This window comes from Tympanuchus pallidicinctus, unplaced genomic scaffold, assembly GCF_026119805.1.
Source record: "Tympanuchus pallidicinctus isolate F22 unplaced genomic scaffold, pur_lepc_1.0 scaffold8, whole genome shotgun sequence".
Taxonomy (NCBI): Eukaryota; Metazoa; Chordata; class Aves; order Galliformes; family Phasianidae; genus Tympanuchus; species Tympanuchus pallidicinctus.
In genome coordinates, this window is record NW_026294802.1 from 52,283,717 (window position 1) to 52,297,031 (window position 13,315).

The following is a 13,315-nucleotide window of genomic DNA, read 5'->3' on the forward strand; positions in this document are numbered from 1 at the left end:
CCAAGGCTCTCTTCTCAAACACCTTTCAACGAGCGTGTACCAAAAGTCCCTCAGATGCTTCTGACGCCTTCCTGTTTTCGGCAACTTCTCCTTCTGCAAAGTTTTAATGAGCTGCTGCTCTGAGGACGGCCTGCCAGAAAGGGACTCCCTCCCAACTCGGTGGAACACTATTTGGCATGCCGCACAAATCACAGCTGTCAGAATTTATACACACATACACAAAAAAAGTGTCAGCCTAATGTTTGCAAATTATAATTACCATTTCCCTTGCATGTCCCTGGTGCCTTCATTTTAGATAAATCCCAGCTCTGAGGTATCAGCTGCAAAGCACTGAAGGCTCACATTGAATAGAATAGATTTAACTAGTTTGTAGCTCATTTAAGGCCTACACTGTTTTATTTTAATATTGTTAATACTTTATTATACTTTTTAACATTGTTTTCACAGTAAAATAGCCTATTAGGAGGCTGCAGCTCCTTTTCCAAGAGATTTCTGGCAGGCTAACGCCCCACATTGTGTAACCAAGTAAGCAGGCTCTTGTCACTTCAGTCGAAAATAGGTCTGTACCCTCACTCTTGAAAGTAAATTAGAGAGAAAGTCTATTAAAGAGACAGGAATTGTTTCAGGGATAATAGTTTTGAAAATGTGCATAGATAAATTTTAAAATATTTAGGAAATGTCAACATTAGAAGTGGCTCCAACTATTTGACTATAAAAGGAGGTAGCTGATTATTTTTTTTTCCTCCGCAATTATAAATAATTTGTTACATCCTATCAGAACTTCTCTCCCTCTCCTTTCTGTGGCACGGTGCTTGTGCCAAAACAAGGAGATCTGAGGGGCTGGGAATGAGACAGGTTTTAATCCACAATGCATTTTCAGCAGATGCTTCCCCCCTCCCCACAGCATCCACAGACAGTAACAGCAAAAGCCTCCCAGTGCAGAGGGTGACATCTGGGCAGGGTGACAGGACACATCAGCAGCCCCTAAGCAAGCTGAGGTGTGGGGACGTGTTCCTATGGGCCAGCTGCAAAGGCGATGTACCATCACACTGCCAAGCGGCGCTGGTAGCAAGGCCACAACTCCCCATCCACCCACTGGGATCAGCGTTTGACCTACAAAGACAAAGCTTCCTCCCTGAAATTTCTCCTGCAGCTTTAGTGAAGGAAGCGCGCTCCTCGATATCCCTTCTCTTCCTTGCTCCCTCAATAAGAAAAGCCAGATGAGGGGTCACATCCCACAGCCCAGCAGAACCCACACATTTAAATAGGACACAAGTCACTCCTACTAATTTCAAAGAGGCAGTTCGTGCGTGCATTATTCCAGGCATGACTCTGTACTTTGCTGGATCAGGACTTAAATGCGATTAATCACACGGCAGGGAAGAGTTTCTGAAGAGCATCAACCCAAATGTGTCCTTTCAAGCATTTACGTACAAGCCAGCTGTGGACTAATCAGTCACCAACTGGCTGGTCCATCAGAGATGGTAAAGTCACCTCCATAGAGATGTGAAAACACACAGCTATCATAAAAATCCAGAATCAAACCACCATCCTCAAGGGCTCCATGTCTTCCTGCATCCCTCCCTGTTCCTGCACTTCAGGACATCTCCTGCCTCGGAGAGCCAAGGAAACCAGCCTGGGAGCAAGGCTCACCACAGGCTCGTGCCATAACTACCAATGTTTACACCATGCAATGAAACATCCAACTTCAGTTTTGCCATATCTTTTAATCCTTTGCAGATACTTTTGCTCAGCTCTGAGCAGTGTGAAATGCCAAACTGGAAGCAAAGGAAATGAAAAGGGGAAAGAGAGGGACAAATGTAGGTGTCCCCTTTGGCACAGTGGCTCTCCAGATGGCAGTCTGGAGCAGCAGGGCTGATTTGTAAGCAGAGCCTTGAAAAGCCCTGCAGCGTGTGATCTGTGCAGCAGGAGGGCTGCAGCAGGATGCTCTTCTGATATGAATGCCCCCTGGGATGCGTGTTGCTGGATTGCCCATTCAGTATCATTAGAAAACACAACCACAGATTAGGCTGTTCTGAAGCATGTGGACAGCACGTGGGTGGCAAAGGGGACTCCTTTAATTGCAGCAGAAGTTATTCTGAAGACAAGTCATTTCTAATTTCTGCTGTAATGGACTCCCCCTTTGCCAGGGTCCCTGAGCTACTGTAGAGGACCCTTGCAAAGCTCTGAGAAGAAGTTTAAAGGAATTTGAGTTGTTTCCAGTGCACATCAGTGGCATTTTGCATTTCCAGTTTCTCTGCCCAGCTCACTGGTGTCTTGCACTTGGCCTGGTCAGGTGAGGAAAGCACTGCCTTGTGTTTGTTACAGGAGCAGCAGCTGAAGGCACTGCAGCTACAGGTGTGAGTAGACCTGATGGTTCTAAAGTCAGTGGCTGCTACTGAGATGAGAAAGTCCCTCCCCAACAAGATGTGCAAGGACAAGGACTGATAAAATTCAAGCTAGACATCCTCCATCACCTCCTCCCTTGGGTATTCTGTGTGCTTCTAGGGGAGAAGAATAGCACCACAACTGGTGATAAGCAATATGCTGTCCTCAAGGCAAGAACCCTGCTGCTCCACTGCTGCCACTGCCAGTTCTACCTCCTGCAGTTTCTGATTAAAGCATCCTCACCCAGCAGGAGCAAGCCTCAATAAGTCCAGGCTACAGCTGTGCCTCTACTTGGTGACGTTACAGGAGTAGAGAAGGGAATCAGCACAAGGAGGTAGAGAGGTGTTAACCCTGGAGATTATATTGTCATGTTCTGAATGTTTTCCAGGCCTTCCACTCCCCTGTTTGACCTCTTGCAACACAAATACAAGGAGCTGTGGATGGAACAGCAGAGAGCACGGACTGCAGCGCTCCGGCTGGAGAAGACAAAGGTAGTAACGCTCCAACAGCACTGCTGCTTGCTACCAGACATCAGCCCCCACTGTCCCACCCACAATAGGTGGGCTTCTGCCAGTCACAGGGAGGGGTTTCAGCTGGGAAACCATTTTCCCTGCCTACTAGAAGACAAAGCCTCATAAAGATCAGATCAGCTTCCTCCTAGTCCGGATGGGCCTGGCTCCAGCCAGAGCATGTTCTGCAGGTTGATGCTGTGGGAGTGAACAGCAGATGCGTGGGCCTGGAAGTGCTCTGGAGACAGAAGGGAGGCTTTTTAAAAGTATTTTTTCATTGGAAAGTGTATCAGCTTATCAGAAATGGAGCAAGCTCAGAGCAATGGTGCTTTGATGAAAGCTTTGCTAAAGGCTTAGGCAGCTCTTCTAAGACATCTCTCTGGCTATCATTAAGCATCTGCTTACATCAATATGCCTCTAGTCACGGGGTGCCCACCTAAACTCCTTTTAAATTGAAATGGAAGCTCTAATGCTTTTACAGTACTAAAAAGCTCTACTGTAACAAAGAATTTGGTTTCAAATTATCGTTGGTATTTAATGCCATTCTCATGCCAGAAGCCCTGCAGATTGTCCTCTGGACAGCATCAGCTCCGCTCAGGTTTCCTGCAGCAGTGGATAAAAGAATGGAGCAGCCAACAAACATTCAAGGGGCCAACATCAGCCTTGATCCTGGCATGGCACAGCAGATGCCCTCACCCCAAGCAGTTGTTAGAGCTGTTAAACGTAACAATATTGTAATAACATTTAAAAGCAGCCAATGACTGTTTTATTAGTTAATGACTCAAGGAAGAGTCGGGCTAATATGGTAATGACCAATTTCAGTGGGCTTACTGCCATCACAAAGTATGCTTTATAGTGGAATTGCTATACAGTGTTCTTAATTAGCAGCTACTTTATGAATGCACAAGCCGAGGATGTTGGAAAAATGCATCCCTAACTTATTTATTAATGACTGATGTTTTAATCACTAAGTTCCCTCCATCAAATTCCTGAATTCTGCAGCCACCAATTACTGAGTTAAGCAACACAGACCTACAAACTAGACCACAGAGTGGACAGATTCCCTGTTTCAATTAATTAGGAGAGCAACACATCAAACAGTCAGGAAATCCCCCCCTCTGTTGAGGGTGGTGGAAGTGACTTTCCCAGCTGGTGATGAGCCATTGCTCTAGTTCAGGTTCCACACAGGCAACAGTCATCTCGCTGAGACGACATAAAGCTGAAAGTTGGCTGTTGCCCAGCATTTCCTTATCAGTATGTTTTAGGTATCAGCATCAACTGCATGGACATGAAAGACCAGACGCATTAGAGTGATCCAAAGTGACTTATAGACTAGTAACGACCCTGGGATGATCATTTCAAGACACAGATGTGACATACATAACCTTGCAGCCATTTCAGCCTGCTCTTGTTCATCTTTAGACACGGAAGGACAAAGTGCGCGACACCCGCACCACGCTTCTCCGAAAAAACCCAGTGCCTCCAAAGGAGGAGTCCTTTTGGCACCTGCCCCACCTGGAAAAGGTATGAACCATTTGAACTTAGGAACACCTTCTAACCTCACCCAGGTTCCCTGGGAAATCTCTTTTCTCACGAAGGCAGACATAATGCTCTTACCTGAAAGCTCCCCAAGAACCAGACCCCATAGCATTCCTACCCTGGACGTGCTTAAACTCCATTATATTTTGGACCTGGAAAAGGGGCAGCAGTTAACAAATAAAGGACTTATTGCCTAACTTGTGGGCACTTCTGCGATCTTCATCAGATCAGAAACACCTTATTATACCTCCCATCAGTACTGGCCTTTGTTCTCTGTCAGTATTCCTGCAACTGCTCTACGTGACCATAACAATCAAACCTACCTTTAGATAGTCTAACGTTTTATCAGCTCTCACCATAACTAATTCAAGCCACGCCAGATTAAAGCGTTCCAAGACTGTAACACAATGGGAAGCACATCAATGACAGCAGAGCAACAAGGTCCCAGGCTGCACACAGTGAGGATTTGCTCAAATACAACAGCCACGAGCACAGAAATAAAGGAAAGGAGACGCTTACCTCCAGAAGGCCTCAGGTATGCAGGGATCTCCAGCAAGAAGCCCTCACCTCCACTGCCAACCCTTAAATGAGGTCTGGGCAGGGGTGGATCCTTGTTCCAGCCCTTCCGTCATTCAGTGCATTGAATGCACCTGAGCTGCCCTGGCTTGGCCCTGCCTTCCCACCAGGTGCTCGATCACTGCTACAAGCCCCAACTTAGCATTTCTGCTTCAAAGACTCATTTTCATCCCAAGAGTTGGAGATTCCCAGAAAGCCTATGCTCATGATATCTCCCTAAATTACCTGTTTGATAATATTCACCCTGAGACTGAGCAAAGGGTCTAGCCAGGCTACAGATGTGCAAGACAATTCCTTGAACTGATCCAAATAAGAGCTAAGATGATGATTTTTATTATTATCCCAGCAACAGGATCTTCTTCCTGAATTCATCAGCACACCCTGCTGTGCTCTGTAATACCTGCGTGAATTCTCCTAGCTTTGTTTGTGGTGTAAAATGCAGGGAAACGTCAAGTGAAAATCTAAGGAGGCATTTTAGAAAGGTAGAAATAAGAGCTGGGCAAGAGAAATGGAAAGGAGACACCAGAAGGTCTGAAAGCATGGAAGCCCTTCAGAGAGTTGGCATGTCAAAATCATATCTGGCATTGATACTACTGCAAAGAGCCTCTCAACCCTCTGTTCCAGCCCTGGTTCTGATGGTTCTGCTTTGTTTTGTTTTTTTGGGTTTTTTGTACCATGCTGTAGATTTTTAACTGCAGTTTAAAACAATGAAGGAGCCTTTTGACTTCCTGAAGCTAATTTACTTGTACAAGTTGGAGAGTTTCAACCAAGAAATGTATTTTGCACCACCTTGATGTATTCCTCTTACATCCTGTCTAAGACTGTCCGATTAGCATATGTCAGTAATCATTTATCCCAGCTGCCTGTCAGCACAAAGCTGCTGCTGCGGCTCGTGTCAGGGAAAGAACATGACCGATCGCTGTTAAACAGATTGTGTAAGTCACACGAGATACTGGGGCAAGCCTTCTCTTTAGAGCTCCTCTCACCCCAGACCTTTCCATCACTATTCATTTTTCAGCCTCCGTTTTTCTTTGTGCTTTCCCTTTTGTTTCATCCGTGATTGCGGTTGCATTCCCCCCACAGCCACAGGTCTCAAACACCACCTGAGTCTCTCTGTCTCTTCTCTTCTTCCTCCCTCCTCTTCCTCTCTTTCTCAGGAGCAGCATCCAGGGAGAAGAAAGACACAGCATCTTCTATTTTCTGCATTCCCTTCTCATTACCTGGAAGGCTCGCCTTTCCCTAGCTGCGGATCTAACAGGCACTGTTCATGCTAGAACTTGAATCAGGAAATTAATTGCTTAGTTGAGTTTCAGTGCATTATTTCCTCCATGGAAAAGCAAGTTCTCAAACATCCATAAAAGTGTACCCAGTTAAGAGCAGAAATACCCCAAAGGAAGCTGTTGGCTTCAAAGAATGCTTGATAGACTCCAAACTGTGCTTTAACCATCTCTATAAGTTTGGGTTTTTTCAAAGCAAAAGCCTTGAGGCACAAGCTGGCCCAAACCTTCACCCAAACTCAGACAAACTCAATCAGTCATACCATCCCATCTTTTAGAAAGGTGACAAAGTGCAGCACTCCAAAGAGGTAAGGGAGTTTGTTGATACACCATTACTGTTCTCATGAAATCTCTGGACTAATCATTAGATCCATGCAAGACCTGGCACCACGCTAAAGCTCATGGAGGAAGCAGAAAAGAAAACAGAGAAGCTTCGCCCTTCCCATTAATTGTCTCTGCCTGCTCCCTGCATTGCCAGGGCTGCATGGTATTACCTAGTCAATGAGTTGCTAAAGTATAGACAAATTGACTGTTTTCATTTGGTTTCAGCCCCAGTGCCTTAGAATAATGGCCCACACCATTAGGCTAACCTAATGTGTGGTTTGCACGCCCTCTCACACCAGGGGCTCTCCAGCTCTGCGTCTCGCTCTGCAGGACTGACCTGGTGCGTGGTCCCCTGGGCCCCCCAGGCCCCCTCTCATGGAGAGAGGCAGGGCATGGGGAGCCAGTCATGTCCTGGTGGGCAGTTCATTAGGAGAAGTTGTCCTAGAGGGTTTTTTACATTTATTTGTTACAAATCCAAACAGAAGTTAACTCCTTGCTCACCTCACAAGGCATTCCTGCTGCCCTCCACTTCCTCGACCACCCCCAAGGCAAAAGGTCTCCATCTTGTTCCGCCTGCAGCAATCTCAGCTCAGCTCAGGTTCTGCTAACACAGCTGGGACCACGCACCAATACTTTCTTTTTGTCTGCACTGCATTCCTGGGGTCTATAAGAGCTCAGACACCCAGCATGTACAAAAGCATGTATCCTGTCCTTGTGTCTCCCATCGCTAACGTTGCATTGACCTGGGCAAAATGGCATCTCCAGTGTCAAATTCTGCTTCCAAAATACATCATCCCTAAAGCACTGCTGTCTGCAGAGAGCCAGTGCAGGGTGAGGCTTTGGTTGCCTCCATCTGAATCTTTGATGGCCATAATCCAAACCAAGAACATCTGATGGCCATAATCGAAACCAATGACCAACACAGGCCGCTCAGCAATAGATTTTCAGGGCTGTGTCAAGTCACTCCAGAAGGACGTTTGTTTTTGTAGCAGCACCTCATGATGTGGAAGGACAGAATTTGCACGTGTCAAAACAGCTCCGTATTCTGTGTGTCACAGACACAAAGTATTGGCTTTTCTTTGCTCATTAGAGAATCCCAACTTGCACACACATTCAAGGAGGCTTTCCAGAGAGAATATTCTTGTTTACTTGACCAAACAGGGGGAGGAAAGAAAATGCAGCAACTTTGGACAACATTTTTGTCAACGTGTGCTGCCTTCCCGAGCAGATGAAACGAGCTGTGCTCGATGCACGATATGAATAAGCGATAAGCAATTGACGAGCAAGTGTTCGGGTACCTTGGCAAAAGACTTAATTTGCAACCTGGCACAAAATCAAAGGCTCTGTCAACGACTGAGCGGCTCTCCCGCGTATGCCTTGCATTACCTGGGAAAGCTCTGTCAGGTAAATTTCCAGTGAAAGTAATTAGAGGAATCCCCACTGTATAAACTTTGCAGCAAAATTCTGGGCTCCAGAATTTGATTCTCACCAGGGATCCGATACCTGCTCACAGCCTGATCTTTCGTCAGAATTAACAGTTGAGCTTTAAGACATACACACAGAAATGTTCTGCATTTTTTTTTAATGCCTTACCTCTATTTTTGTCTGAAGAGCTGAACTGACAAGCGTGGCTCATGTAATCCTGCAATTGTTGCCTTGTCAGAAAAGCCATAGACTGTGCTTAACCAACCTGGGCTTGATCCACACAGCAGGATGGCTTCGCAGTGCAGCACTGGTCCTCCTGGGTTTGAGGGGGACGACAGAAATTCTTGGAGTTGGGGCCTGGATGGCACATAGACCAAAGCAAGTTTTCTGTCACCATGACAACAGATCAAACCTCTCTTCTAAAGTTGGGTTTTGGCTAAAAAATGGTCTCACCTGATGGCTGATCCGTGGCCAAAGTGAAATGAACTGGGGGATAACAGCCTAGCCAGGATTCTTTGGATTTTCTTGTTTTGCCTAACATAAGAACTACCAACAACACAACTGCTTGGAGCAGCCTATATCAGATCTCAGCAATGCATTTCCATGGCCCAGTCTTTCCCAGCATCCCTTCACACATACCTTGTACGCTCAGCCTCTCCATCATACCCTACTCTCCCCTCTGCCACTCTCAGTCCTTCCTTCACCTCAGAGGTGTGGTAGAATCATAGAGTCATTAAGATTGGAAAAGACCCCTAAGATCAACTAATCCAAACATCAACCCATCACCACCACGTCCACTAAACCTCCACAGTAGGCCATCCTTCCTCTGCCATTGCACTGCTCTCCAACATCTCCTGGTTGACAGCAACAAAACAGCATAAAAAGAAAAAAAAGAAAGAAAGAAAGAAAAGGGAAAAGATATTTCAATCTGGCCTATTATTGAAGCCCCAGTCCAGAAGACCCCAGATCGTGTAAGCTCATGAATTCCAGTATCAGAGTGAACCCAGCCAGAGACCCAAGCCTGTGAGCTCTGCAGCGTGAGGCACAGTGCAGCTCAGCATCCCCCTGTGCAACCTCACAGCCTGGGAGATCTCCAGCTGCACCCAAGCCCTGATGTCCAATGGCAGCACAAGGAGCTGCTGACACCCAGGGCCCATTGCTGTTAGGGATTCAACTGTGACGGAACAGATGTGGGGTGCTTGCAGCCTCATGAGTTACAGTGGAGTGAAACCACAAATGCTGTGCTGTCTTCCAGGTAAGCCCCTACCATTGCTGCTTCCTCGTACAAATCCACAGGAATGCTTTGGATTGAGGTTTCATTCATGGCCATTCGGCCTTCTGTAGGGACTCTGTTTGCCACCTGACAACTTCATTTCCATGGCACAAAAGGGCTCCAAGTCAAAATCTCAAACTGCCCAAACCGAGCAAGCTGTGAAATCCAACGAACGTCTGCAGCCCTTCTTTGCAGGAGGGAAAAAAACGCAAAGTCTCAGTGGGGCATTAAACCAAGCATTTTCTGAAGCCTTTGCACACACATGGACCATTTAGCCCAAACTCCTTTGTCCTTATTTCCTTATCCTCTCGAAATTAGAAAGGTGGGGAGAGAAGACCCAGCACATTCATTAAGCAACTTCAGGACGAAGCCACCGGGAAAAGCCGTGGTGTTTGTAACCCTGATAACCCAACACAGCCCTGTGAGCACAGCTCAGCTTGGACAGAATAACGTCTGTTTTAAAAATACCTGCCTCTCCCTAACTTGTCATGGCATTTGTTGACAACCCTATTGAAAGCCGCTCTCAGTGCAGCTGTGAAGGATCTTTCAGCACCTCTTTCTCTCTCCTAGACAGTTTTTGAAAGGGAGGGGAAGGAAGAAAAAAAAAAAAAAAAAAAGAAAAAAAAAAAAAAAAAGCCATCAATACAGGGGGAAAAAGGCATCAGCAGCCAACATCAGCTGATGAAGCGCCTCACCTGGGCCCCCAGCGCACCGCCTCCAATTAAATCAAAATGGTTTGTTTTTAATGGTCTTTTACACTGACAAGTGGGCTATCATTCCAGGCCTAGAGAGCTGTCAGGGAGCCGAGGCAAATCCTCCGTTGATAATGCCCAATGCTTCCAATTAGGAGCCGAGGCCGCTCCTGGCGCACTAACGATTCCCCAGCCTCCCCCAAGGCCCCTTCGGCGCTGGCTGTTTCGTCTTCCCTCTTCCTCCGCCGCAAATTACTGACACAAAACGGAGGCGCCCCGGTGCCTCCTCACCACGCCGGGCCCCGGCCCTGTTGGATTTAATGAGGCGATGGAAGTTTTTGCGGATCTTTCGCTAAATTCTTTTCTTGTTTGACAGCTGCTTGAGTGTTGACCTTATAAAAGATTTAGTGTTTCTCATTATTTTCTGTCAAGCTTTACAAGTGATAGCTTCACGGAAATCATTTGCATCTCGATGCGCGCGCGGCTCTGTCTGTACAGGGACGCTCGGCGCAGCTCTGAGTGCGTGCAGCACCCATACATTGTGTGCTTTATTCCCTCCTCCCCACCAGAAAGAAAAAAATCCACCAACACGACGCTGTTGTTTTGTGTCGTTTTGGGAAAAGAAGAAACAGGAGAAGGCTTGAAAGGCCCAGGATTTCTCGGGCTCTGTAAATGAGGGGGGTTTTGAAAAAGGAACAGAGATTGGTTTCCTGTAAAGAGAGCTCAGGAAAGTGTTTTGTCACCCACTAAAAGCATTCGATCAAATGGGTGATGGAGGTGGGGTTGGGTGTAAGGGCGGCTGTGTTGCAGAAGCAAGGAATGGCAGAAGTGGGGCTGGGAGACCCCTGGGCTGCTCAGTGCCTGCCATGCATCACTGCACAGCTGCCTCCTGAGCCCACTCTCCCCTTGCAGCTCCGATGTGCCTCCCATTGGGAGCTGACCTGCCTGACCACTGAGCAGCACCCAGAAACCATCCTTGGGACGCCGCCTCAGGGAGCTCTGCCCGCCCTGCATTTCTTACATCTCCCTCTGTATTGGTTCTCCTCCTATGGACCTGTCTGCTCACACTGTGCATGTGGTTGTACTAATGCTTGACAAGGGATCTCTTACAGACCTCCAATTTAAAACATGAGTGACACTCATAAACCCAAATGAAAATAACACCCCTAAAGCTTTAATATGTATTTTGGAGGCCAGGTTTGTTTTACTGACCCGCTAACTCTTCGCAGCAGGGGCTGATGTTAAAGCACCCCATCTAAAAGTGTCCTGTGAGCTTGAATTTGTCAATAAACATGCAAAGAAAAAGAGCAAATCATTGCTTCTAATAAGCAGAAAGAAACTGCAGCTCCATCATCCTGCAAAGGAAACCACCACGCTTGTGCCTGCAACCTGCTACAGCCAAAGCTCTGAACCTGAAATTGAAACCAAGTCCTGTTGTTAGCCCATAGCCACATCAGAGCAACAGTGAAGATCATCAGCTGCCTCTACAGAAAGTACCACCGGGTTCATCATTGCAAATATGAATTAGAAGAATCAGAGATGTGGATCCATCACCGGCACCGACTTCTCACACCGGTCTGTCACAGGAAGACCTCTGACCCAGGGACACCCTTATCTTGTCTCTCATTACTGGCCTGGGACTAATCCATACACCTCAGGTATCCCTCATTATGAGGGGGTTCCTCATTTTTTAACGCAGCACTTGTCCCCTGCCTTACACCTGGTGCTTCCCACTTACTCATGCTGTGGCATCACTCACAACTTTGTCAAGGACTCCGCTAATTTTAATTACAGCCGGCGGTGGCTCAGTGTGACATTTCTCACCCAGGAGCATTGCACCAGCCTGGAGTGAACAAACTGCCGCCGCCTCCCCTGTGGCCTCAACTCAACCCCACAAAGAAACGTTGTCCTGCCCAGCTCCCAGGAAACGCAGCCAAGAGAAGCAGCTCAGCTGTCCCTACATACAGACAGCAGATTTTTCTAACAATCCCAGCTCCGGTCCCACACAGGTCAGAGGGAAGAACTGCTGCATCTGCAGAGGGAGGTCAGAGCTGGCTTGGGGGGCTCTGGGGCTGCCCACCCGTCTCTGCAGCCTGGGCTCTGCCTCCCTCATGCCCTCCCAGCCAGGGGTTGTGGGGAAGCAAGAACATCCAGAAACAGCTGGCTGAAGTCAGGCACTCGAATGCAAATGGAAGCACCCGGATGCCTTCCTCCAGAGAGGGGGAATAGCAAAATATGCTTTGTTTGTCTTGATTAATGAGATTACTAGCAAGCTTTTCAGGGCAAAGACTGCTGTGTATTTTTACATATGCAAAAGCTGACATCCATCCAGTCTGAGCAGGACAGGGGGGAGGGAAGCAGGAGCAAGCTCTGCACGTCCACACGAGGCAGATCTATGGCACAAGGCAACGTCAGGGCCCTGATGGTAACCCCACTCCAAACATGAAGATGTGCTCACACGTCTCAGTTTAAACCTGTATCTGCAACCTATTTTCCTTGGCCGGCTGCTCATGTAACCAATCATCTGTCTGCTCCTTTCGCTATAGGTCGGGCCTCATCTCAGTACTTTTCCAGACTGTGATGCTCGTAAGAAGGCGTTCAGTTCCTCCCATTGAGAAGTGGCTGGGAGAAGCAGTTCCTTCCCCAGGGCAGCCGTACATCGAGCTCAGGTCAGGACCTCAGCCAGCATGGAGCCCTGCATCGGCCACAGACATAAGATTATAGGATTTCTCAGGATTTAAAGAGTTGCGTTCATGCAGATGTAGCCAAATAAACCACATGTGGAAATCAAGGTCCTGTTTCTGCCTGTTCATTGCTTCATGGCTGATGCACACCAACACTTTTCCTCAGTACGACCACCACAGACCTTAGGCTCGGGGTAACAAGTCACAGTGCCAAGAGGGCAGTGCTTGTAGCAACTCAGTACACAGGGCAAGGACAGCCTCCTCCCCCGCCTGCTCTGCACAAACACGTTAAACCACATCCCGCTCAACACCCAGTCTAGGACAGCTCCACAACCCATCAGTCCTTCCCACTGGCTGCCGAGCAAGCTCCCCTTTGCTGCCTGATTTAGCAAAGCTCTTGCCCGTTTGCCTGCATGCAGCCATCCCAGCACCTGCTGCAAACCCTCTGCCAAGCCGAAGCCCCTCTGCAGAGCTCTGTGCGTGCGCTCAGCCCCCGCCGATCCTTCGCGTACAGCTCAAGAGCCGCTGCCGCCCGGCTCCGTTCTGTGCTCCCCCGCTGCCGGCCGGACAGATCCGCGCCCCGACCCCCCGGCCCCATTTCCTGTCCCCTGCACCGGGGGGCCCTGAG

The 13,315-nt window shown here is 47.9% G+C and overlaps 1 protein-coding gene across 1 annotated transcript in view; it reads left to right on the forward strand.

The window, feature by feature from the left end:
• Positions 1 to 12,777, forward strand: part of CFAP77 (cilia and flagella associated protein 77) — a 52,038-nt gene extending 39,261 nt beyond the window's left edge. Inside the window, exons 4-6 of the mRNA XM_052668978.1 lie at positions 2,777 to 2,879; positions 4,320 to 4,421; positions 12,550 to 12,777. Coding sequence (XP_052524938.1) covers positions 2,777 to 2,879; positions 4,320 to 4,421; positions 12,550 to 12,618 — 274 coding nt within the window. The 3' untranslated portion in view covers positions 12,619 to 12,777. The remainder of the gene's footprint in view (positions 1 to 2,776; positions 2,880 to 4,319; positions 4,422 to 12,549) is intronic.
• Positions 12,778 to 13,315: the final 538 nt, after the last annotated feature.